The sequence below is a fragment of the Talpa europaea genome (assembly GCF_964194135.1).
Source record: "Talpa europaea genome assembly, chromosome: 1".
NCBI lineage: Eukaryota > Metazoa > Chordata > Mammalia > Eulipotyphla > Talpidae > Talpa > Talpa europaea.
Genome location: NC_140073.1, coordinates 46,976,898 through 47,003,782, shown reverse-complemented (window position 1 = coordinate 47,003,782; position 26,885 = coordinate 46,976,898). Strand labels below are relative to the sequence as shown.

General features: G+C 44.0%; 1 protein-coding gene across 1 annotated transcript in view; it reads left to right on the top strand.

Moving 5' to 3' along the window:
• Window positions 1-2,131: 2,131 nt before the first annotated feature.
• The window catches only part of XRRA1 (X-ray radiation resistance associated 1), a gene marked incomplete at its 3' end in the record, with an annotated part of 47,693 nt that continues 22,939 nt past the window's right edge, over window positions 2,132-26,885 (top strand). The window contains exons 1-6 of the mRNA XM_084249461.1: window positions 2,132-2,229; window positions 4,188-4,369; window positions 8,163-8,234; window positions 10,120-10,192; window positions 12,894-12,991; window positions 17,286-17,419. Of these exons, the coding sequence (XP_084105587.1) occupies window positions 2,136-2,229; window positions 4,188-4,369; window positions 8,163-8,234; window positions 10,120-10,192; window positions 12,894-12,991; window positions 17,286-17,419 (653 nt within the window). The 5' untranslated portion in view covers window positions 2,132-2,135. The remainder of the gene's footprint in view (window positions 2,230-4,187; window positions 4,370-8,162; window positions 8,235-10,119; window positions 10,193-12,893; window positions 12,992-17,285; window positions 17,420-26,885) is intronic.

Here is a 26,885-nt window from a genome sequence, read left to right as displayed (position 1 = left end):
CATCATTGCTGACATTCCCCAGGGCACAGGTTTTTATCCTCATTTCATATGTGACAAATCTGAGCCATGAAGAGGAAAGCATTTGCCCAAGTCCCCTTAGCTTAGTGGTGGAAACAGGCTTACTTTTACTCTCCCTGCCTCCAAAATCACTGCCCTTCCTAGTGCATCGCTCTACTCATCACACTTGTAACTTGCTGATAATAACATCTTCCCTGGACACCTGATTCTAGTTCAACACTCTGCTCCTTCTTTTATAGAAATTGTGGGTCCCACAGTTTTCCCACAGCATCCCTTCACCTTGCCAGGGGTTTGCATATTTCTAAACATTTATCACCCCAAATTGCCTGAAGTTGTTCCAAAGCAAATGTCAGAATGGCTGGACCCTTTCTTTCTTTCTTTCTTTCTTTCTTTCTTTTTTTTTTAAAGATTTATTTATTGATTGATTGATTGATTTATACATACATACATACATGCACTGGGTACAGTCAGAAGCGCGGGAGGGTGAGAGAATTCACCAGAGCCAGAGCGGGGAGCAGAGCAGGCAGAAGGACCGAAGTACACTGCTGAGGGGAGCAGCGGGCGGCAGGAGAGGTCTGCGCACCATGTGGGACCCTCCTCCGGTGGCCGGGGAGCAGCCGGGGATCGAACCGGCGCTACAGAGGCTATGGGCAGCTTCGCAACCCAGCGCTCAACCGCTGCGCTACCGGGGTGGCCCTGGATCCTTTTTTTCTTAATTAAAAGTATTTATTTTCTTAGATCATTGTTCATTTTGGGACAGTGTTTGATTTCTCCCACAGGTGCAGTCCCTGCATTTCCCCCACCACCATTGCACCCATGATCCAAACCCATGATCCATCATTCCTTGTGCTCTTTCCTCCCCTGTTTTGACACTTTCTGTCCCACTGTCTGCCTCAGATCTGTCTTTTTAAGAAAAATATCAGCTCTCTAAGAACTCAGGTTAAAGAAATTTAGATCTTTTATTAGGGATTTATTCCTGTAAGACTTGGTATTTGAGCTGAATCTTAAAGGATGCAATCAACCAGATGGAGGAGGCTATTTTAAGTCAAAGGAACAACAAGAACAAAAGCAGGGGAGACCGAATGTGTGTTTAGAGAATAGAAAATGTATGTTTTAGGAATAGAAAATGATTGTGTGAACCTGATGGGAGCTGACAGGGATAGGGCTTAGTACTCCCAGGGCCTGCAAGACCAGGCTCAAGCATGCGCAGTAGGAATCCAGTTAAAGGATTATTACAGTATTCTAGTTGGGACATGATGAAAGATAAAGCAGTGAAAGAGTGAAAAGTACATTGCAACAGTATTTCTGAGAATTGTCGCTATTCAGTGATCAGTCAGTGGAATCCCATGTCACCTAGCATTTTCAATCAGATCTCTCTTTCTAACAGTCAGCTTGGGTTGTGGCTCTCCTCAGCTCAGACACTTGAAGCCTGAGCTCCCAGCATGACACTGAAGGCCCTGCAGGAACAGGCACCCTACTGTCCAGGACTTCCAGCTACACATGCTCCCCCTTCCTGAGTCAGGCTGTATTTTTACTGTACCAGACTTGCCAAACATCATGCCCTCAGTCCTGAGCCCCTTCTGTTTGGAATGTGTATCTTTCTATCAGAAAGCTGAGTTCATCCCTTCAACCCTGTTTATCCCCATACAAATCTCATTATTTGTACATCATCTTACATAAAATTCAACTCCTCTTCCTTAACTCTGTCAAAACAAAGAAAATTTCTAGTGAACACTTAATAGGTACCAGACACTACCTTTCTAACTTGACCCTCATCCCTCTTCTAAGGTAGGTATTATTAACTACTTTATTACTCTGATTTACATCTGGGGAAACCGAACCTTGTCAGAGAGTAACTTTGCCAATCATGGAGTGAGGAAAGACAGAGCTAAGATCCAAACTAGGTCTGTCTGAGCCCCAACATGATGCCCTTGCTAGAGTTCTACTAAGTCAGGGTTGATTTGAAAAACCCAAGGCTTTGCCTTCCTCTTCACTTCAAAGACCAGGCCATTTCTTAAGCGGGAAGGAGGCCTTTGGGGCCACTTTGTGTGGCCACAGTGAGGAGTTGCTTCCTCACTCTTCTGATTCCTCAATTTCCTTGCCTCACTGCCAGGGAGATGGCCACCTCAGGAATCTACAAACTGGATGATGGGAAACCTTACCTGAGTAACTGCTTTCCAGCCAAAAATCTGCTTCGGATGCCAGAGGAAGGTAGGTGGCTTCTTGATTGAATCCTGGAACTGAAAGAGAACATTAGTGAGAAAAACAGGCAAAACTCAAAGAGCTGTAGATCAGTAACTAGTACTGTACAGTCTTAATTTCTTGGTTTCAATCATTGTAATTATAACATTACAAGATGTTAACATGGAAACTGGATGAAGGTGGCACTGGAATGCTACTATTTTTACAACTTTTCTGGAAGTCTAAAATTACCTCAAAATGAAAAATTACAGATGGACCCAAAAAAACCCTTCCCATGAATACGCGTCTTGCTAAAAGTCTACCCCAATTAAAACCTGAGCTCCTATTCTAGTCCTCAAGATCGTTTATGATCTGACTGATCTGACTCTCCTGAGTCCCAAACCTCATCTCTTTTTTCCCCTCACATTCATCTCCTGACATCCTCTGCCTTCCTTGTTGGGAGTTCGGCAGCTACTCAGATTGGCGTCTCTAGGAATCAGGGCTATAGGATGGGGCAAAGAACCAAAGTCTCTGCCCCAGAAGGTGGGAGCCTGCAGTGTTAGGACAGAGTGGGAATGGGAAATGTTCATGTCAGACACAGCAAGAGCTGGATCTAAGAGGCAGGATTGGCAGCAGTGGTGAGGTGAGCCAGGCAAACTCATGTAGTGGGCTATGCAGGCAGGAGATGTTGAGCTGGTTCCCATAGTCTGCTGTTCTGTGTGGTGCCAATCTTTTAGACCTCTGTGCTCTTCTGCCTGCCCACCTGCTTGGTTTTCCCATCTCCACCTAGTGAACTTTCGACTTACTAGATCTAGCTCAAGCTCTAGGCTAACAGCTCTCCCCGGTGGGCCTCCACAACACCTCTTATATTTTTGAGCTCCTATGACTCAGAGCTTCTTTCTCACTCATTCCCATAACCGCAACACCAGGCACATATCAGATGCTCAGAAAAGGTCTGAATGGCTGGTTGTGGACAGGTAACAGAGATAATTAAGTGAACAAATAAGATCATTACAGTTTCATTGAGTGACTTGCAGTAAATTAACTGTCAGTACAGGAGAAAACAGATTCTGGAATATAAAATGTCAGTACAGGAGAAAACAGATTCTAGATTCTTCATTTTTGTTAGGTGGGCTTACTGGTAAGCCTTGTATTGATCTTTTGGCTTACACACATTTCCTGATTCTTTCTCCAGCGAACATGTTTTATTATTATTCTTTTTAATGCCAACTGTCATTTTCTTTTTTTTTTTTTTTTAGAGGCATGTTTTATTTATTTATTTGTTTGTTTTGTTTATACATGCACTGGGTACAGTCAGAAGTGCGGGAGGGTGAGAGAATTCACCAGAGCCAGAGCGGGGAGCAGAGCAGGCAGAAGGACCGAAGTACACTGCTGAGGGGAGCAGCGGGCGGCAGGAGAGGTCTGCGCGCCATGTGGGACCCTCCTCTGGTGGCTGGGGAGCAGCCAGGGATCGAACCGGCTCCGCAGAGGCTGCCGGCAGCTTCGCAACCCAGTGCTCAACCGCTGCGCCACCAGCGAGGCCCCCAACTGTCATTTTCTTATGCTTAGCTCCTGATACAACCTTTCCCCTAAAATGATGGAATTCAGGCTAAGGTCTGAGAAGATGAACCCTGTTGAGTTACATCACACATTGGGCTTTACCCAATGGAGAAATAAATAGCTGACACAGAAAAGAATGGTAAACTTGGCGAAAGGGAGTCAGGGGAGGCTTTGCAGAACAGGAAACACTTGATGTGGGATCTTGAAAAAAACCTTAAATTTGGAGACAAAGTGTGGAGGAAGGTATCAGACAAGTCATCCCACCTTTTTGAGTCTTAGCCTTTTAATCTGTCAGGTGGAGACAGAAACATGTTCTTCACTGAGTTTGGGGATCTAGTAATGAGCTTTTTGGAGGTTAAGTATTATAGATGCAATAATTGTGACTTTGGAGGAGTTTGTTGCTTCTCATTGTCTGACCCTATCCACAGGCCGAGGACACTGGGTAGTAGCTCGGAAATGTAACCTCAAGAAGAAACCCAAGGCTGTGGCTGAGGCACAAGCTGAAAGTCAGGAAAGTGAGAAGACTTCTTTGGACACCTCGAAAAAGAAAGGCTCTCAACGGGAGGGCCAGGCGGACCTTCGTGAACACGTCCTAGACCAGGCTTTTCTGGTGAGAGTAAATGCATCCTGGAAGGGCTGTTAGTATCAGCCACGCCTGGGGGGCAACGTATTGCCCTGATCTGCTCTGGTACACCCGCCCCCAACCCACCCCAACTCTTTGTTGGCAAATTGAGTACAGCTAGGATGATGAAGGAAGCCAAAGCTTTCTTTACACGTAAACCTTTTTTTTAAAAGATTTATTTATTTATTTATACAAGCTCTGGGTACTGTCAGAAGCTCGGGAGGGTGAGACAATTCACCAGAGACAGAGCGGGGAACAGAACAGGCACACTGACGAAATACACTGCTGAGGCCAGCAGCGGGCACAGCAGGAGAGGTCTGTGCGCCATGTGGGACCCTCACCGGTGGCAGGGGATCGAACTGGTTCTGCAGAGGCTGCGGGCAGCTTTGCAGCCCAGCACTCAACCGCTATGCCATTGGGAAGGCCCTGTAAAACTTTTCTGTACATCCATCTTGTGTGATAGGTTATTATCATCCCTATTACATTGTTGACATTGTGCAGATGGGGAAACTGAGGCCCTGAGGTATAATTTGCCTTGGCCAAAGTCCCACTGCTAGTAATTAAGATTCTGTTCTACTTCAGATTAGAACTACTGAAGATTGGAACTGTGGTCTCCTGACTCCAAAGCCTATGTCTTACATTATTCAGGTGAAACTGTCAACTGAGGTGGAGAGACAAAGGAGCAGGCGAGCAAGAACAGTACACTGGGAACTTCGTTCCAGTGCCTGGTGGGATGTGGAGTTTCCTGCTCAGCTGTAGGGAGATCTCTCCAAGAGTGGGAACGCTGGGGAGAGTGTTGCATTCCACAACCTTTGTCCTTTGGCTTTAGTGTGTGACTGAAGGCTCGGGGAAGTGTCCCAGTCCCTGGGGCAGGCTTTACAAAGAGCCCTGGAGTAGCTGAACTGGAGATCAGCCAGGTGATTTCACATCTCGGCACAAGCCCCAGAGACTTTGCAAAGAAATAAACATTTTGTAAACCAATACTAATGTGCAGTCCAGTTCTCACAGTTTCCTTAGAGCTCTCTGGCAGCCTACTTTGTACCCATGCTTTGCTTTAGCTCCCAAGGAGGTGCATTTCTGCACAGATCAGATGTTGAAATAGAACTTAAAAGTGGTAGTTGGTTGTGTCTCAACCTCAAATGGGTAGTGTAAGCTTTTTTCAGAGTCCTGTGGAATTTCTTTCATCACTTCTCACTGAGCATGAGGAAGACATGTCCACTTCTCACTGAGCATGAGGAAGACTGAACCAGCAGTACTGAGGAGCAGCAGACACACTTTCCATAGTAATCTTCTTTTCCCCTTTGCTTCCATCAACAGTTCCCAGATTCAAGATGGCTATTACCCAGGTTGTCACTTTGGATGGGAAAAGCAACAAGATGTTTTTCAGAGTGATGGGTTACCTCCCCACATATTGGATAGTTCCACTTGAATATTTCACTGCTACTTCTATTGACCAATCCACTTACTCCTAGTTACCAAACATCTCTCTTTTCTAGTGTTTGCTCTCTCTCTGATAGCACTGCTGTTTACTCACTCACCAAGCCAGTAACCTGGGGTTACTTTTGACACTTGCTTTCCCCGTGCCACCCCCAGCCCCCACTAGCCCATGAACTTTTATAAAACAGTTGTCAAATCTGTCCTCTCATCTTCATTGCCACTACCCCAATCTGAGCTGCCACCATGGTTTTTTAAGACTAATTCAGTAACTTCCTAACTAGTTAGAACCAGCTAGGATGCTCTCACTTCTCATTAAAGAAGCCAGATTCATTTTATTCCAGAGTAGGTTAATTTACTGGCTAATTGACATCTAAGACTCAGGTTCGCTCATCTTTTTGGTCTTCCATCTTCGGCATGTTAACTTATCTTCTTGGATTGATGATCCCCAGATGGCTGCAGCAGGTCCAGTTGTCACGTGTAAAGGTGGAAAAGGAATTGGCACTGTCTTACGTCTATTGTTAATAATAAAAGAAAGCTTCCCAGAACTGCCCCCCCACAGCCAGCGTCATTAGTCAGACCTAGATCACATATCCCAAGTCTTTAGTTAGAAGCTCAACTTCCATGATTGACTTAGGTAAGTCAAAATTTATCCCTTGGAGCTGTGGCTTAACTATAAGCTGGGGCTTATCCCTTTGAGTGGGGCTTTATCCACACAAAAAAGTCTGAATAGCATCGGGGTTCTTTAACAAGAAAGAAGTAGACCAAGTAGAGAGGTGACTCTAGGAAAGGTAATTAACAGTGTTTGAGGGTTGGTCTCATCTTTCCCTCTCCTGTCTTACCCTTTCTGTGTGTATCAGATACAACAGTTTTTATAAAATTGGTATCTGCCCCATGCCAAAAAACATCTGGCAGCTTTCTATTGACTGTGGGATAAAAGTCACACCCTTTTACAGAACCAGCATGGACCCAGATGATCTGTTGACTGCTTTCCTAGCCTTATTTTGTTTTCCATCCTCTCAAAAACACCTTGCATTTTAACCCCTTGATAACTTTCGCAACCTCTGTCACCTACTTTCATAGGACAAACTCCTCCTTAGTGCTTAGGTCTGAGCTGAAATATTTTCTTCCTTAAGTATTTCTTCACTTCCAGACTTAGGTTTAGGACCTCCTGTTACCATCTCCCATGGTATTTTGGATTTCTCCTTTAAATACCACATTTCTAAATACTTGCATGCTACTTCACTTCCCATGCAGTTGTAAGCTCTTTGAAAGCATGGCATGTTTCTAGTTTTCCTTCATTGTCTTCCCAATGCCTAATCATAACAGGTACCGTAAATAAATGGTTAGCAGCGAAAGGGTTTGATTAAACAGAAATAGAAGCTCCAAGGTGATTTTTTTCTTCCAACATTTTAATTATGAGGGGCAATGTATGGTAGGCAGAGTTTAGTGATTATGAATTTGAAATCAAATAATAGCTCTGTCACCTGTTACCTGCGGGACCTCAGGCAAGGCACTTTACCTCTTACCCTTACTTCCATCATTTAAAATGGGAGATAATAATACTTAGGCTGAAAGGTTTAACCATGAGTAGAAGAAAGCTTTATTGATGTATTTAGCATAATATACGGCCCCAAATGTGCTGGGTAAATATTTGGTGAATGAATAAATGAACAAGCAAATAAGTTATGACAAAGGTATGAGATTGCCCAATGAGAGAACACCAAATAAAAACAGAAGAGAATAAAAGAGAAAGTCCCAGAAAATCAGGTTGTTTTGTTTTTTTTCACTCAAGTAAAGGAAGTGGGCCTAGAAAAGAGAGAGAAAGAACTGAGAGGAAGGATTGCTCAGAGAACCCTCTAAGTCAGTGTCACTACCCTTGTCTTAAGAATGGGGACTGAGGGCCTCCCTGGTGGCACAGCAGTTGAGCGCTGGGCTGCAAAGCTGCCCATAGCCTGTGCAGTGCCGGTTTGATCCCCACCACCGTGAGGGTCCCACATGGTCCGCAGACCTCTCCTGCCGCACCCGCTGCTCCCCTCAGCAGTGTATTTCGTCAGTCTGCCTGTTCTGTTCCCCACTCTGGTGAATTCTCTTGCCCTCCCACACTTCTGACTGTACCCAGTGCTTGTATAAATAAATAAATAAATCTTTAAAAAAAAATGGGGACTGAGAGTTGAAGAACTGAGACAACAGCTTGGTTCTGAATAACTCTACGCTCTGAGCAATGCCTGTGTTCTTTTCGTTCCACCAGACCACCTGCCAAAATGGGGAGTCATTTGTTGTCTTGGTCAATTAGATGGACTGTGTTGGGGTCTTGGGAGCTGACTCTCTCTGCACTGTGTTTCAGCTAAAGCACCACTGTGTGAAGAAGCCATCAGAATTATGCAACATCAATGTGAGCGGCCTAAAGTTCTGCAAGGTACGGCCAGTGTGGATGTGTGGGGATGAGCCAAACCCAAGTGAGCACCTGGTTGCTTGTTAGTTGCACCTCCAGAGCCCTTGGGAATGAAAATCTGGTTGTGAAGGGGGATGTTGCAGGGAAGATCAGACAAGGTTCCAATGACTGGGTGGAAACAATATTCAAGGACAAACTTCTGTTGTAAATTTGGTGTTGTCATTGTTTCTTGTGAGGCAAATTAAAGGAAGTAGCCTGGTGGAACTGGATTTGAATTTGCCAAAGAATATTGCTAGGGTATGTGTGACACTGAGTTCCCATTGAAAGAGCCTATAGGAGATATTTCTCTCAGCCTTCAATGCCAGGAGTGGAATGGTTCTCCCTAAACTGGTTTGATGTTAACTTATAGATGCTCTGACTCATATAATGGGTCACATTTCTTTCTTTTCTAACTTGCTGCCAGACATTCACAGTCATCTCTTATGATTCTCTGTATTTCTAATGTGTCTGTAGTAACTTCTTCATTTTTGATTCTATTTACTTGAATTTCCTGCCGTTTTTTTCTTAGTGAGCCTAACTAGAGGTTTGTCTATTTTGTTTGTTTTGGACTGTCTTTTGACAGTTAAGAAATTAAAGAGGGGAAGTTACAACAGATAACACAGAAATACAGAGGATCATAGGAGACTGTTATGAACATCTTATTGCCAACAAATTGGATAATCTAAAAGAAAAGGACAAATTCTTAGAATCCTATCACCTTCCAAGACTGAATCAGGAATAAATAGAAAAACCTGAACAGATTAGTTATAAGCAAAGAAATTGAGACAGTAATCAAGTCTCCCAAAACCAAAAGTCCAGGACCAGATGGTTTTGGTAATGGGTTCTACCAAGCCTTCGATACCTATCCCTCCCAAACTCTTCCAAAATATCGAAGTCATGGGAATGCTCTCAAATACATTTTATGAGGCTTACATTGTCCTCATACCAAAAACAGACAAGAATATTACAAAAAAGAAAAAAGAAAACAAAGCTTTTCCTCGAAGATCGGGTATAAGACAGGTATGCCCATTCTCATCACTATGATTCAACTGTTCTAGCTAGAACAGTTAGCTAAGAGAAAGAAATAAAGGAATCCTAATTAGGAAAGAAGTATGACTATCACTATCTGCAGATGGCATGAAAATATAAATAGAATATCTTAAAGACTCCACCAAAAAGCTACTGTACAATAACCCAGTACAGTGAAGTGGCAGGCTACAAAATCAATATACAAAAGTCTCTTGTGTTCCTATATGCAAACAGCAAACTGGTAGAGAAAGAAATCAAGAAAATAATCCCATTTATAATCACATAAACATGAATTAATTACATAGGAATTAATTTAACAAAGGAGGTGAAGGGCTATACAACAAAAGACATCATTGAAAGAGGGCCTCCCTTTTGGCACAAGTCCTTAAGACGCAACCTATGAAGCTGTCTGCAGCCACTGCAGCACTTTGAGTTCAATCCCCGGCCAGGGAGCGACCCACATGGTGCAGCAGACCTCTCCTTGCTCACCCGCTGCTCCCCTCAGCATTTCAGTCAATCTGCCTGTTCTGTTCCCCACTCTGTCTCTGGTGAACCCTCTCACCAACCCCCCACACTTCTAGCCTGTACCCCAGTTCTTGTATGCATAAATAAATAAATCTTTAAAAAATAAAAGACATTGTTGAAAGAAAGAAATAAGACATAAAGAAATGGAAAGGTAGCCCATGTGCATGGATTGGAAGAATTAACAGGGTTCATGGCTTCTTGTGCTAAGGATGTATCTTTCCCCCTGAGGTCTTTGTCCTCTGACAGCAGTTCTGGAGCTTTGCAACGGTCTCAGCAGAGAACTTATTTTATGTTCTTTCCAAATGCTTTCCCACAGGCTAAGGAAAAGGACTTCAAACACTTTCATTCTGTGATTTACATCAATGCCTCAGAAAACCTGCTGCCTCTAGGTAAGCTTTTTCTTCCCAAAAACTGCCTTATGCCTCTTTGCTGGCACAGCAGGTCACTCATGTTAGAATGTGTCTGTCAGTCCATCCATGACTGGTCATGCATCTCTTTTTGGGAGTGCAGTGGCCTGGATTCCAACCCAGAACTGGCACTAACCTACTTAGAACATTTCTCTGTGATCTGTTGCTTCTATATCTCTATCTCCTAGAGTCTGTATCTTCTATACCTGTAAATGGAGATTATCCCTTTCCTTTTTCTTTTCCCAGGACAGGCTCCCTTGCAGACTCAGATAAGATAGGTGTATAAAAATGTTTTTATGTCATTAAGAGCTCAAGTGCATAAAGCCTGGTTTATTCAACAAGTTCGCAGCGCCCCCTGCTGGATATCTGGACTAGGAAGGTTTGACTTAAAAGCACAGGGATCCAGCTCCTGCTAGGTGAGCTATTTGGTGAAAGATGGGCTTAGACAGATGGCTGTAGTGGGATACAGTGATTGTAATGAGAGAAGAAATCAGAAAATGCTATGCAAGCATATAAACAGGACTTTAACCTTGGGCCAGAGTGTCAGGAGAAATTTCTTCAAAGAGGAAAACCTAGCTGAGGCTTAAAAATTAAATGGGAGTGACTCGGGAATTAGAAGGTAAAAAGGCAATTCAGGTCAAGCAACCCGATGTGGGATAGCGGTGCCTGATCAGGGACTCTGAAGAGGCTTTGTGTGCTTGCAAGGGATACAGGGTCATTGTTAACTCACAGACCAGACTAGAAAGATTGGCAGGAACTTGATGATCCTGGGCACTGTGTGATTTGGATTTAATGCTGCAAGCAAAAGAGACCCTTGGAAGGTTTTTAAATAGAAAGACTCAGTGTTGACTGTGAGAGAGTAGATTATAAACAAAAAGATGGAAGCCAGGAAACCTGGGAGATGAGAAGGTTTCATTTTTTCAGGGAAATGGAGAGGAGACTTGAACTGGATTGTGGAAATGGGGGTGAAGGGATTGAGAGAGATGCTGGAAGTGGTAGAAATAACAGGACTTGGTCACTAATGGGGATGTGGGGAGGAGAAACCATGGGGATTCACCTGGAGAGCAGGAGAAGGGGGGCAGGTTTGGGGGAAATAGAATAATTCCATTTTGAATGCATTGCGTTTGAGAGGTATTTTTAAAGAAGCATGGGGAAAAGTCCCTGCCCTCCAGGAAACAGTGTGATCTGTCAGGTTTAAAATATAAAGGCAAACAGACATATGAAAAGATGCTCAATCTCACTAATTGAAACAGTATCAAGGTACTGTTTCCTGCCTTATACATGTTGGCAAAAATGAGAAGTCCTGATGACAGCCAGCACTGGACTCGTATCCTGTTGGCACAAGTGTGCTAAGCTGGTGCGCCATCTTTGGAAGGCAATTTGGCAATGTCTCTTATAATAGGCTTTATCTTTAATCTAGTAGTTCCACTTCCAGGAACTTATTCAACAGAAACACACTCCTATGGGATGTTCACTGGAAATACCTGAAATATCTACCAACAGTCTCTTTATTAGGCGCTGCAGAACATTCTGACTCACAAGACCACCAAAGGCCACACTTGACACCAAGTTTATTTAGAAAACTAAGTAATTCCACTCGGAGTCCTCATGAAGACAGCCCACTGGTCTCCAGGAGTTACTCTCTAGGTCCTGAGGTGTCAAGACAATGACACTGTTATTGGGTGGATGGATGCAGGAGCCACTCTGGCTTAGAAATTTCTTTTCCACAAGAGCAAACATCCCCTGAATCACGCCATACACATAGCTCCTAAAATTTCTATGGAGACCTTCTCCAGTTATAGGAGCCACCACATAGAGACAAACCCAAAGTTTTGGTCCCCACCTTCAGATGTGTGGGGGTCATTTATAGTATCTCCTAGTCGAGATGTAATTTAGCAACCAGGGGCTTTACACAAGCTATATTGCCTAGGAACACAGTTATCATACTGTTTATTTCAGGTTACCAAAGAAAATGGGCTAGAAAGTTAGCCCAAGGTCCAGGTCTCATGCCAAAAAGTGTTCTGAGATTTTGTCCAGATCATCTAATAGCGATCAGTAGGAGAATGGTGAAGTGAACTAGGGAGGTTTATCGAACATAACTCAGATATAATGCAGATCTGTGTTTCGATATGGAACAATATTGAAGTCATATTGTTAAGGGAAGAAAATCACAATGTGTATGGTATGATTCCATTCTTGCAAAAAGAAGTGTCTGTGTGTGTGTGTGTGTGTTTCAGTATACACATACAAATATGTCTGGAGTGTTATACATGGAACCTTTTTTTTTTTTTTTACATGGAACTTTTAAGTTATTTTTATTGATTCACTTAAAGGAAATGTTCTGTGTATTTTACTTTTTGGTGGGCATGTTTTACTTTTGTTATCAGAAATAATAACTTTTTCAATGGACCATGACTTGAATAAGCTTAGATTCCATTTTTGGTTCTTCCACCAAACATCAATTTCATTTCCTGGAAATCACTTAGCCGGGCTGAGTGTCAGTTTTCTCAGATGTATAATCCCCATTTTTCAGGGTTGTTAGAGATTTAGAGGCCATGTATGTAAAGCACTTCCCACAGTGCCTGGCCTAATCCAGTGGGAACCCAGTTATCCGGTAAATAACCATTGTTAATATCTTTAAGTCCTTCACAAGCTACAGATTCTCTTTCTCCTCCCCCTATAGAGGCATTTCACACTTTTCCAACCTTAAAGGAACTGGAACTCGCATTTAATGGCATCAAAACAGTCTACGTGAAATATGGAGACTTTAAGTACTTGGAAGTAAGTTGGAGGTAGGGAGTGCTTGGTGTCCACCTGTGCCCTATAAGGTGGGGGGGGGGGCATCCCTGGAAGCCGCCTCAGCACTTTCATGCACCCTTCATTCCATTAGCTAGTCCTATATCCATCTCCATATTCATCTAAGCCTGGCCTCCATCCTCCCCACTGCACAATGGACCGCAGAGGGCAGGGTCAGAGTCTCAGCTGCCTCTGTGCCCCCAGGAAGCAGCATGGAGCCACACTGGGCCTCAGTAATGTTTGGAGGGAGGGTGGGCGAATGAGGAAAAAATGGACGAGACCTAGTTGGGGGTGGGGAGGGGGCTACTGAGCTTTGGTCCATGTTAAGCCCTTAAAGTTGCATTGATGGAGATCCCTGGCATCTCCTGCTTTGTCCACATGTGTCTGTACACTCACATCTCTGGGCTGTGTTGGCTTATCCTGGGGGAGTCTCAGCCCCAAGATAAATGCACTTCTATTTTTGAAATTATATTTACTGAGATAATGCTGATTTAGAACACTGTATATACTTCAGGGGTATAGGGTCTCAGCTCTGCAAATCTATGTAATCACACCACTCCCATACCAGGGCCCCAACAATCCTTTACATAGTCTACTGGGCCCCTGGGCCCCACTTTGCTCACCCCACCATCCCCTTCTGGGAACCTCAGTTCTTACTCTCAGGGTTTGTTTTGGTTTTTGTCTGCTCCTTTGCTTTGTTTCTTTATGTCGCACATGTGAGTGAAGTCACCCAGTGTGTGTCTTTCTCCTTCTGACTCTACTGATTATAACTTGCTAGAAGCAGCCAGACCCTTGCTTCAGGTCTAGCCTCCGAGGAAAGTGGTGGAGCTGGTGTGGTGGTGTTGGCAGTGGTGGTGGCCACAGTGGCACATAAATGGTAATATAGCATATCTAGGGCTATGTGATGGCCCTGGAAAATAAATGCTAAAGGTCGTGTCCAAAAGCATCTATGCAGAAAAGTGAGTTTTCACAGAGTATTATAGGAAAGAGACTTTGAGGGGAGACCTGGATCCATTGAGGGTTGAGAAGTCATGCATGTTAGTGCTAGATGTGGTGGAGTAGACCTGCTGAGCTAGAGGCACTGTGGACTGATTCCAGAGGCCCACCCTGGTCTGAGTGAATCAAACTGGTTCCAGCAGACTGGGAGGAGGCAGGCTACAGGCTAGTCCCTAGGCTTGGAGATGAGTATGAAATATGAGTGCTCCTGTCAGTTATTGGTTCTGGAGCAGACTCTTGACGTATGTCCATCCTCAGCTGTTCTCCAAACCCTAGATTTGAAAGAACTGAAAATCTCGTTTTTTTATTCTTAGCTTTCTCTTAAATAAATTCCCCATATGTAGGCATTTCTGTTCACCTGTATGAATAACTCCTCATACTTCAAGTTAATCACCTCTTCAACTTTCATGGAAACTTTGGGGCACTTATTCTTTCTCTTTTTATTAAAGTCACTAACACTGGCTTAAAACATGTGTGATTTAGGATCTCCCTCTCCAGGTGTTGTTTGCGTACCACACCCACCTCCAAAACACCCAGAGTCCTCCACCGCAGTCCATGTGCCCCCTCCCTGCGTTATTCTCTTCCCCCACTCCACCTCTGTGTTTTTAAATTGGTTTGGCTTTATTCGACCCTTTGTTTTGTTTCTCTGTGGTCCACATTATAAGTGAGGGCCACATTTTCACAAAGGAACAAAGCTTGAGAGACACGTCAGTGCATATGTGAGAGAGGAGGGATGAGAACTGGAGTGAGGTATAGGTCTGGGCTTCTAGTCAGGCTCACTCCCTGCATAATGGGCTCTTCCCCACACACTGGCCTAATGGGAGAAGTGTTTCACAATTAAACCCCAGCAAAATGTCTGCATGTCTTGAGCCTTGGGGTTAACACCAAAGAGTTGGTAACTTAAATTATTTAATCTGCAAACATCTAGGGTCAGTCATTCTTCACAAAAGCCTCACTTTCCCTGGTCTTGCCAGAGAGAGAGAGAGAGAGACCTTCCACAAGCATGAACTTTTCAGAGTTTATGACCTTTAAATGCCAAAGTATTTAAAAGTTTTAACTGCTTGGGACAGCAATCCTAGAATGTATGTCCTTGCCTTCTTAAAGCATGCTATACTGAGTATGGTAGTACTTGCTCTCCATGGTTTCAAGTCATATCAAAGATAGCAGGGGTTTACTATGATCTGGGACAGGAGGGGTCTCAGACACATCTGAGCACCAAAGCTATTGAAAGGCCAACAAAAGAGAGAGAAACTTACAACTGATATAATACTGTCATATGTGGGGAAAAAATCCACTTTTTGGTGAGATTTTTGTATAAACAGTGGGAAACCAGTTCTAGATGCTCTAGAGGCAGAGGGGGAATGATTTCTCTGACCTACAGAGAAATGAACTCCACTTATTATTTAATTTCTTACTCAATTTTTTTTAAAGCAATTATTGATTCCTGTGTGCCGTGCATTGTGCCTTGTCTACCTTACCCCTCCCCTTTCAAGACCCTACATCAAGTATCAGTGACCATGGGGAAGGGCCCTGACTCTAGGCTCTTCCCCTGCCTAGCTTGGATGTACTGGTTGATCATGATTAACTTTTTGGAGGTGCTACTTCATAGTTTGATAGCATCTGAGATAAAAACTACCCAGCAGACCCAATCTCATCCAAAGGCATTTATTTACATAAGAGAGCAGACCAAAGTCAAGATGCAGAATATAAATGCAAGAGGAAATCTGGCCCATCATTTTGTTTGCATCTCTCTATGATTTGCAAGGGATCACTAAGAAAAAAGATAAACCTGTCAAGTATCCTGAATTTGCAGCTCACAGTAATAATATTTTGATGTGTAATAAAACTTGATGTGACTCAGCAGATGCAGTAGCCAAGTTCAGAACCTTCTGTCCTTGTTTTCCAGAAAGGCTGCCTCAGAGTAGACTTTTTCAGGAGTTTAGAAAAACTTAACTGCCATGATTTGATTCTCTGCATACAGATCTGGAAAAGGGTGCCCTGGAGCCCTCTCTGAGCATCAGGAGGCCTTGTCTTTAGTATTGGTTCTGCCCACTACTTTGGCATACTCCTCTGTACAACTTAAGTTTCCCCCTCTGTACATTCTGTGCCAACTTTGAAATTCTGTGATCTGGGGTTCTAAGTTTATTCTTTTCTTTGAGCTACCCTTAATTCTATGGAAAGCAGATTTGCACTCTAAATAGTGAAAGCAGTTTGAACAAGGGTCAGTAAACTTTTTCTAAAGGGACCAGGTATTAAATATTTTAGTGCTTGTAGTGCATGTGGACATAACTAACCCTCCTGTCATCACTAGCCCACTCTGCTGTGGTCAGAAGAAAGCAGCCTGAGATAATATATAGACAGATGAGCATGGTTGTGTCCCAATAAAACTTTGTGATGCTGAAATTTGAATTTCACAAATTTTCCACATGTTATTCTTTTGACTTTTTCTCAACCATCCAAAGATCTGAAAATCATTTTCAGTTCATAGGCCATACTAAATAGACAGCAGGTTGATTTGGCTTGCAGGCCTTAGTTTGCTACCTCTTGTGCAAGAACACTGATGAAACAGCTCAGTATGGTAGGAATGAAGATTGAGATATGGTAAAATAGGTGATATCATCTGTTATTGGAGAGGTAGCAGAAGAGAGACCATGGAGAGCATTGGAAGTCTTGCTAAGGAGTTTGTACCCTTTCCTATGGATATTAGGTCTAGGCTGCTGTTTGAAGAATGAATTGACTTGAACAAGTATGAGAGACCTTAAAGAGCTAGACTCTATAGCTCTGTGGACTGCCCACATGTGGGTACAAGGGAAAATATTTTCCCACCTTTACATGGGCTTATCCAAGCCAGCTTTCCAAGTCTTCCTCCTTGAAGGATTCTCTCTTTTCCCTATCAGGGGGGAGCACCCCTTTATGTGAAATCTAAGGAGGCAGCTTTTGAGCTGGCCTTTGGGGCTGGGGTTTGGATACTGGAGAGATGGCATTCCAGGTTGAATGAAAGGAGAGAACTCTGGGTGTGGCGGATAAGGAGCAGGGAGAAGCCACTAGATCAGCGCCACGAGATACACAGAAGTTTGCAGTGGAATAAAGAAGGGCAAATAGACTGGGAACCGACTGTAATAGGCCTTGAATGTTAACTCAGAGAGTCAGGAGGGCTTCACTCTGTGGGTGATGGGGCTCCCAAGAAGGTTAAAAAAAAACAAAAGCAGCTAGCTCCATGCGTACGCAAGCATCATTGTCACGCGCAGTACCTCTGTTCCCATCTTTTATCTTTGCACCATAGTTCCTGGACCTTTCCTTCAACAGCCTGACTGGAGAGGCCATCTGTGACCTGGGGATTTTGCCACACCTCCGTGTCCTGCTGCTTACAGGCAATGGGCTCACCTCCTTGCCCCCCAGTTTGGCTGTCACAGAGCAGTAAGTTTGACATCCCAGAGTCTGTCCCTTGTATTCCCTCATAAGCCTTTGTCTGGGTACAAGTATCTAAGGCATAGTCCAGAGCAGCTTGGAAATGCTGTCAGACAGACTGTGAGTGCTGAAAACAGAGAAAGCACCTGCCAAAGCTCCCAGGAAAGACAGTCATGGGAGCAGGTCCCCAAAGGATGGGGGAGGCCTCAGAAGGGAGACCCAGGTGCCTGGCAATCCATGCCTCTGATTGGCTGTTGGTCATCCGAATTGTGGCTATTGCTCTTGCCAGACCATTCCCCTTCACAAACCTTCTTACTAAGTTTTTCATATTCCCATTCTGTACCTTTCCTTTTGGCCAGAATCTACTGCCTCTCCTCTCTTAAGAATAGTGACCGCATAATGTATAGGGCTTATTATGCCAGACACTGTTGTCAGCCCATTACATAAAGTGACTCATTTAATCCTCACATCAACCCCATGAAGTAGGTGTCCTATTATTACCACCTTTTATAGATGGGAACATGGAGGCACAGATTGGTTGCCTAGAGTTATAAATCTAGTAAGTGGTAGAGCCAGGATTGAACCAATTCTGTCTCACTCCAGAGACCATGCTTGAAACCATTGCATTCTCTTCTTTGGTAGATTCTATATATACTCCAAAGGTCAGCTCTGATCCTTTTTTTCCTACCAGAAGTCTTTTCTGTAGGTGTTAGCCATTCTCCTTCCTCTAAATATCTGTTGAATTTAGTGTTCCTCTACTTAGTTTAGAGCTTATTATACTTTCTATTGTGATGTATGCCTCATGAATATGAGTATATACTTTTAATAGATAAATGGATGAGAGATATATGTAGTCTCCCAAATAGAGAATGAGCCCTATGAGGACAGAGACTCTGTCTTTTTCCCTGTTGATGTACAGCACTAAGATGAGATCCAGAGCTTTGCACAAGTAGGTATTCAGTGAGTGTTAGTGCCTTTAGACATGGTGATAGTGAAAGTCAGGTGATAATATGTATTGAGATGATGGCGGGTGTGATAGAGATTATAGTGATGATGGTGGTTGCTCAGCTCCTCCAGGGGGCTGGAATAGCAGTAGGGATCATTATATTAAGGATCTCACTAATCAGTGTTCTTTTGCTTGCAAGTTACAGAAATCCAATTCAAACTAAATTAAACGAAAAGGAAATTATTCCTCATGTATCTGAAAACCCCTAAGCTAAATCTTCTGAACTCATTTATGGCTGGATATAGGTGCACAGAATTTTGTCAAGACTCTGTGCCTCCAAGTCTATTTCTTGGGAATGCATGTAGCTTCTGTCTCTTCTCCCTCACCTGCTTTCTGAAGCACATGCACACATCTTTGTTTTCTCAGTGTTGGCTTCATCTCAGGCTTAAGGCACTCATCAGCCAGGGTCTAGTCAGGAATACAGGAACCACTCAAGGTAGTACAAACTGAGGCAGTTACTTGCTTTCAGTGGGGAGAAGTAATAGTTGATACTGTACTGGGGAAAGAAACACATAAAAGTAGAGTCAATGGTAAAATGAATTCAATGGTGAGATGAACTTGCATGTACCTGTCACCTAATGATTATCACCTGACAGTTACTAGGTTAGGGCCAATCTTGTTTCATCTTTACTCCCACCATTCTAGATTGTACCTAAGAAAAATTTCAGATGTACCAATTATAAATGAACTCCACAGTCATATATTTCATCTGAAAATAATCCGGTGCATACCTCTAAAGATAAGGACTCTTTAATCAGAGTGCTTTTTCCCACCTAAATATTACCAGTAATAAACAGAGGGTTGTTACCTGGATGGCAGGATTAGAAGAACAAAATGTGAAAGGGGTATGGGAAGAGCAAAACGGAAGATACCCGGAGATCAGAAGTCACCAGTGCACTACTGCAGCGGGACTCACAGGCCTGTCGCTGCCTCTGGGCTTCTAGAGAGGTCGTTGCTATAAACCTAGATCTGCTGCAAATGTGCTGCCTTAACCTGACAGCGAGCTCTAGGAGGGCCCCAGCAGGGCTATAGCATCAAAAGGACAGTGCCCAGTAGAAGAACAGGCCGCTTTCGGTGGGTTCTCAGGTTCTCATTGACGTGCACAATTGCATGACCACTAAGGTTGGTGGAGCAACAACAGGATTTCCTTAACAAACAGGAAAAACAAAGAGTCTTAAAGGCCCAAGTGGCCGGCTCTCTCACCCCAGATAGTGTCCACAGTGTCCAGAAGTCCTAAACAAAAGGCTGCTTATCCAAGCGTGTGCAGTCCCACCAACGAGGGCCTGGAGCTCACAGTAGCCGGCAAGCAGCGGGCAAGGATCCAACTCATCGTCGCGAGAGATGCTCACAGGTGCGGCCAGTCCGGCCCCTGTGAAGCTTTTTGGCTTCTTTCCTTCCGTGGAGGTCAGCTGCTGAATGCTTCTTAAGAGGCCAGGAACAGTGTCCTTTCAAGAGTCAGAGTCTGAGCTTCTGAGAGTCCGAGAGCCCCAAGTTGGTTCCTGACTATATCCTCTTTCAGAGCCCCCCACCTACCAATCTGACTGGACCATTTTTAATCCTAGAGCTGATTGAACCAGTTACCAATCAGCTAATAGTTCACACCTGATCAGTCCATTCTATGCCCAGACACCAAACCAAAGGCCTCTGTACTGCCCGCAGCTGGAAGGAGCCACAGTGCTGGAGCTGGCCCAGTAGGACCCCATGCTCCTCCCTGTATCCCTGAACAGGGGCTGCATGCTCTGGGGTGGCATGGTAGGGGAACCACTGCTGCCTTCTGGCCTCTGCCTGCAGCCTGAGCCTCAGTGGGGCCACGTGCTGCCACTTGTACTGCCCATATGAAGTGATCTGGGGCCAAGCATCAGAGCCCCAAAAAGGGGGTCTCCAGTTTCAAACCAAGGCTGGAACTTCTGTTGGCACAGATGCCACTGTCACTGCTGCATTGTTGCTGCTACCAGAAATGTTGGAAACTAAACACGAGAGATACTGGCCTTCCAGTCTCTTGCCAATCCCTTCTCTTGGATTTCCTAGCTGGGGGCCAGTTGGAAAGGCAGTGTGAGAAGTGCAGCTTAAGGGGTAGCTCCAGCACCCCTGTACTACGTAGCAGCGCAGAGGGAAGGAATGCAGGTTCAGAGCACTTAGGCAGCTAACTAGTACCTTCCAACCCCTGAAAACCCACTATCTACTCTCCTCTCGAGGTTTAACTTCCACTCAACAAGAGCAACCACAACACATATCCACCTCACATGAAAGAACCTTTCCTCTTATGTGAAGACTTTTACCCTCTTACACATAAAGGGATGAGATTCAGCTCCATCGATCATGGTATCCTTCTCTGGATATTATTCTTTTCTAAAGTAGGCACAACCTGATCAGGGGATTTTATAACCTAGAAACTAAATTGTAAAGTCACCCACCACTAGTCATTCACATGTACGCTCATGTCTCACAGCCCCTGGCCCCCACATGTATACATCAAACAAGCCAGGAAGAAAATGTACATGAAAATATACACATGTGCCACAGCCTCCTCAGCTGGTGAGGGTGCCACAGCACATGTTTATGAGTGCTCCTCCCAGTGCCTGCCTGTGCTCAGCTTGCCTTCCCTCATCCGGCGCCTCTGCTGCTTGCTTGGGCTCTTTTACTGGTGTGGTATTCTAGACGTTCATTCTTTTTTTTTTTTTTTAAAGATTTATTTATTTATATATACAAGCACTGGGTACAGTCAGAAGCGCCAGAGGGTGAAAGAATTCACCAGAGCCAGAGGGGAGAGCAGAGCAGGCAGACTGACAAAGTACACTGCTGAGGGGAGCATCAGGCGGCAGGAGAGGTCTGCGCGCCATGTGGGGCCCTCGCCGGCAGCCAGGGATCGAACCAGCGCTGCAGAGGCTGCAGGCAGCTTCACAACACAGTGCTCAACCGCTGCGCCACCAGGGAGGCCCCCTAGATGTTCATTCTTAAACGGCCTGGGACCTTAGTGGTTTAATTATGTTGCTGTAGACTCTCTGACTTTAAAAAGAAGTGCAAAATACATATAATATAAAATTTACCGTCTTGGGCCTCCCCGGTGGCGCAGGGGTTGAGCGCTGGGCTGTGAAGCTGCCTGCAGCCTCTGCAGCGCCGGTTCAAACCCCGGCCGCCAGGCGAGGGTCCCACATGGCATGCAGACCTCTACTGCCAGGCCCACTGCTCCCCTCAGCAGTGTCCTCTGTCTGCCTGTTCTGTTCCCCACTCTGGCTCTGGTGAATTCTCTCACCCTCCTGCGCTTCTGACTATACCCAGTGCTTGTATAAATAAATAAGTCTTTAAAAAAAAATAAAATAAAATTTACCGTCTTAACCATTTTTAGGTGTGTGGCTCAGCAGCACTAAGTATGTTCACATAGCTTTGCAGCCGTTACTACCGTCCCTCTCCAGAGCTCCTTCATCTTGCAAAAATTCCACTAACTATGACTAATGGACAGGACCCATCCAAGAGGAATACCAGATGATTCCCTAGGTTCCACATATAATCCTTTTGCCCTCAAGGTATAACTGCAATCATATCTACTTTTGATAATCACTGTCAGTTGCCCAGCCAATATCTTAAATCCCTCTTTTCCTGCCTGTTGTTTCAATGGAATGAGGAACTCAGGTGGCCAGTGGTAATTTCAGCTTCCAGTGAAGTGGAACTATTTTGTGTCCCCTATAAAAGTATTCCTCCTTAAGAATTAAAACCTCTGGGCCTCCCCTGGTGGCTCAGGCGGTTGAGCGCAGCTCTATGAAGCTTCCCGCAGCCTCTGCAGCGCCCCGATTCAATCTCGGCCTGCGAGGGTCCTACATGGCACAGCAGACCTCTCCTGTCTCGCCCACTGCTCCCCTCAGCAGTGTGTTTCAGTCAGTCTGCCTGTTCTGTTCCCCGCTTGGTCTCTGGTGAATCCTCTCACCCTCGCGCACATCTGTCCTGTACCCCAGTTCTTGTATAAAATAAATAAATAAATCTTAAAAAAAAAAAGACTTAAAACCTCTAACTCAGAAGAGCTCAAAGTTGTGAGAATGAGAAGCTGCAAAGGGCTGCAAGCAGGTGGTTAGGTATGATTGTAAGAGGAGCTGCCCTCATTTCCATTCATTTGTTCCGAACCTGTATGCCCTGGTTATAAGAAAAACAGCATCAGTATTAGTTGCCAGTTTATGTGGTACCCTGTCCTGTAAGTCAGCACCCCAAGTGGTCTCTTAGTGAGTGTAACAAATAAGTCGTCGAAATCCAATTTTACCATTCTGTTAGGCCAGCTACTTATTTCTGTACATGGTAAAAAAGTGAATTCCATGTCCATGAGCCCATTATTTCACCACTTTGACATGAAGTATGTTCCATGGTTGAAACAATATGAGGTGCCAGGATAATACATAATACATTCTATAAGCCCACAGATGGTAATGGTACCAGAACACTGGGGCCAGAGAATGCAAATCTATGTCCAAAATTCATATTTATCCCAATAAGGGAAAATCACACTTTTATGAAGAAAGGTGTCCACTGTCATCATCCTGCTGTTAGATGACTGGCTAATCCTCCCAGAAATGGTGCCATGTTAGGGACTCAGCATTGGCTTCTGCCGTTGGCAGGATGGGTACGCGGCTGGGGTGGTTACCAGATCTGCTTTGCTGAGGGGAACTGTGTAGCCTTCATCTCTGCTGCCAAGGTCATTTTGCAAGTACCAGAGTATCCAGGGAAAGAGGCCAGATGACATCCGTGGAATGGGTCATCTTGTCTACCTGATCACTGAGCCTCTCATCTACAGTGGCTAGTCTTTGGGAAGCATTCATCTGGAACACAAATAGTCCTCCCACTTTCTGTACATTCTGAGAGGTCCAGTCACATAATTTCCCTTCCAGCTTCCCGATCAGCAATTTTTTTATAGAGCAAATTGGCTTTATTAAATTATTCACGAATTGGGTCGCATCTGTCTAGATTTAGCTTCCTGTCAGCAATTTTACATTATTTTTCCCCAAGCTTTGACTATTCAACTAGACCATTAGCCACTACGCATGCCTCAGCAGAGACCTATTCCTCTGGCTATCTCCCAACCAAGAAGAAAGGACAGTCAGATATATTGCTTTATGCTTTACCTACTGGGAGGAATTCTCTTTCACTGTCCTTCACAGCCATCCCTGTTTTTGTTAGGGTCAACGTATCATGCCCAATCATTTGTAAATGCAAGTGGAGGTTTGTCCCCTATGTCCGTTGTGTATAGGACATTAGCTGTGGTTTAGTGGAAAGGTAGTTGTGCAGCAGAAGCAGTTATCATAGGACGCTTTACCATATTAATTCCTGCAACTATTCTAAACTTGCTTGAGCCCGATCTCAAATATTGCCTTCACTTGATGAAGGAGTTTTGCTGCACATTTAATAATGAGGAGCAGCTCAAGTGCCATGGACAGGTGTTCAGCCTCTACCAACATGCAGCAGTAAACCAGAAACTGGTTTTCAAAAGGAAGTGATTATCTGTAGAATAAGATACACTGTTGCTCAAAAATGATTCTGCATTTGGTGTCTACAAAAGGTTCTATTTAGAGTAACCATGTAATTTGTCATCCAAACCAGGACCTATTTGAGAAGGAAAGGGATACTATTAGTTACTTTGTGAAGACTCAGACTGTTCTTAAAACTAGGATGTATGGTAACCCTACATAGACAGCACAGCTCTTCCAAGCAATAAAGCCCAGCGCCATTGGCTGATGCCACGATGTCCAAAGAATAGGGTGCACTGCAGCCTGGACCTTCACAGAATCTCATCTTGCTCTGCACCCCACTCAAAACTCACAAGCTTGTGAGACACTCAGTAAGTGGGTCAGAACAGCAAATATGTTTTATGTGAAGCCTCCAAAATCCAAAAAGGCCAACAAAGCTTTGTGCCACCTTCTCAGTAATGAGAGGTACAAAGTGAAGGATTATGTTTTTTCACGTTGGAGATGTACCCCAACATACTCCAGATACCTGAGTATCGAGGAAGTTTGTCAGGGTGGAAGTCCTTTAAATTTTGGTGTTTACTGTCATCCTTTGGCACACATGTCTGACTTACTGAGTCATCTAGGGTGTCTGCATCTTCCTATCCTTCAGGTCTAATCAATATAATGTTCTGTGGGATCCCATCATAGTCAAGATCCCCAAGTAATGGATTATGATTGGACTAGTGGAGTTGATAAATCCCTGAGAGGACAGAGGCGCACTGTTGGGCCTGTCAGGTGAAAGCAGACTGCATATGGTGGTCTTTGTTAATTAATAAAGAGAAGGAAACATTTGCCAGGTCCTTGGCTGTATCACAAGTGCCAGGTACTGTTGATTTGCTACATTGAAAAGAAGCCATATATGAAATAGCAGCTGAAATTATTGGGCTTATAATACTTGACAGTCATTCTTCAAGAACTGTCTTGTGCACAAGTCCAATAAACAAGCTAAACGGTGATGTAATAGGCCTCTCCCACCACCCTCCTAGTCTTCAGTGACGGCCGTGATCTCCACAGTTACCTAGGGGTGCAGAATTAGTTTTGTGCTGAAAGCAAAATACTTGGCATTTCAAATTGATCCTTCCCACTGTAACAGCCTTCACTGTGTTGGTTAGTAAACAAATTGTGGTTATTCTATCAGTTTCCAGTCTGTTTATTCTAATTGTGCATCTATAAACTGGGGCGATAACTGCAAAGTAAGGTTTATGGCCTCCCTGGGGTCCATTCACAGGCTAAATTTTCACTCTTCCATCTGATCATCTTAATCCCCTTAGTTAAAATGAACCAGAACTAAGCCCATTCCCATCATTTTATTCATCATCACTGAATCATGGGCCACTGTGCTTGTCATATCTCTAGACATTAGCACCAACTTGCACGTAGTGTCTAGTAATCCTTGAAAGGCCTCGCCCAGCACTCTTTGGGAGAATTTTCCATGATGTTGGAAATGTTCTATATCTGCATTGTCCAGTATGTTCACCACTAGTCCTATTGAGCACTTGAAATGTGACTGCTGTGGCTTGAGGAACCACACTGTTATTAATTGGTTTCAATATGGTGTAAATAACCAGGAAAGTGAATGAAAAGTGATGACTCTCTTTTGGGTAACTCAAATGCTATTTTTCTCCTCACCATGTTAGAGTTTTTCGGCTATGTCTACCACTAATAATTCTGAATCATCCTACTTCACTTATAAAAATTAAAGATATTTGCAACTTGTCTTTAGTCTCTGCAAGGGCAGCACTCAGGTCAGACATCTGGAATTTAAATCCTTCAATACTCTAACTTAAAGCATGGGCAGTTTAGCAGGATTCCCTTTCTGTGGCACACCCTGGACTCTAAGTTTTGGTCCCTAGTCTAGCAAGGGTGTCAGGAATTCTGCTCAGCTCCTTAGCCTTTCTGTCTCAGCAGACGTTACATGAACCGTTTTGGGTTTCCTCCTCCTCCTAAATCATGGCTCTTAAATTGTTCACAGCTTGTTAGTTCCCAGATGCCTTGAAGAAGATTGCTTTTAATATATATATTTTGTCTGATTTTCTAGTTTATACTCAGGGGAGAGCTGGTCCACATTATTTAGTCTGCAGTACCATAAACCTTTCCATTTATTTTGGCCAGGTGCCATGGGGCACCTCAGTACAGAACCATTTTAAAACTAAACTAGCTAGATATTTCCTCTGATGGTACAGACTTAGGCTATTGTTGGCAAGAGGACTAGTCTGTCCTCTCCCACCCCCCACCTTCTCTGCTTTCCCCTGGCTGTGTAGTGAGGGGAATGGGCTTAGCTCTGGTTCACTCTGGCTAAGGGTGTATCTCTTTAGGGAATTTTATGTCAGGGCTCTCTGATTTGATGCCCCATCTTCTGTCTTGACAAGATCAACGAACACCCTCAAGGCAAAAGTAGCTTCTTGTGCTCAGCTTCTGTCTCCTGGTTTTTAGATTGTGTCATGCTGCTCCCTTACTGTCTCCACATCTCTAGCATGTTTTTAAGGGAGGGATCTTTTTTCCCTTTTTACGTTTTGTTTATCCATATACTTGTTTTCCTTGGAAAGCCTGGCTACATAGAACTAGGTTAGTCTCCCCCATTCTACACTTCCCATTTCTTCCCTGTAAGGCGGGGAGAATACATATACTTCTACTTACAAAAGAATATCAATTGAAATCATTGTCCTTTGAAAGTCACAAGGCTCCAGACAAGTGCTGTGTTATTTTCTTCTCCTTCATCTGTTTACACTCAGTATGCTCTGAGGATTCTTCCTTTTCTGCCAGCCTCTTAAATGTTGGTGGTCCCAACATTTGTCTGTGCTCAACCTACTGGCTTTCTTAATGTTTATACTGTTTTCTTTTGTGATCTCTCTTCTCAAGTCTTGCTTATTTCTCTATCTCACTTCTATCTTCTTAACTACACACCCATATATCCTACTAATACTAAATTCATCCCAAACCTACACACCAATGCCAAAATGTCCACTCCTGTGTCCCTGGCCTC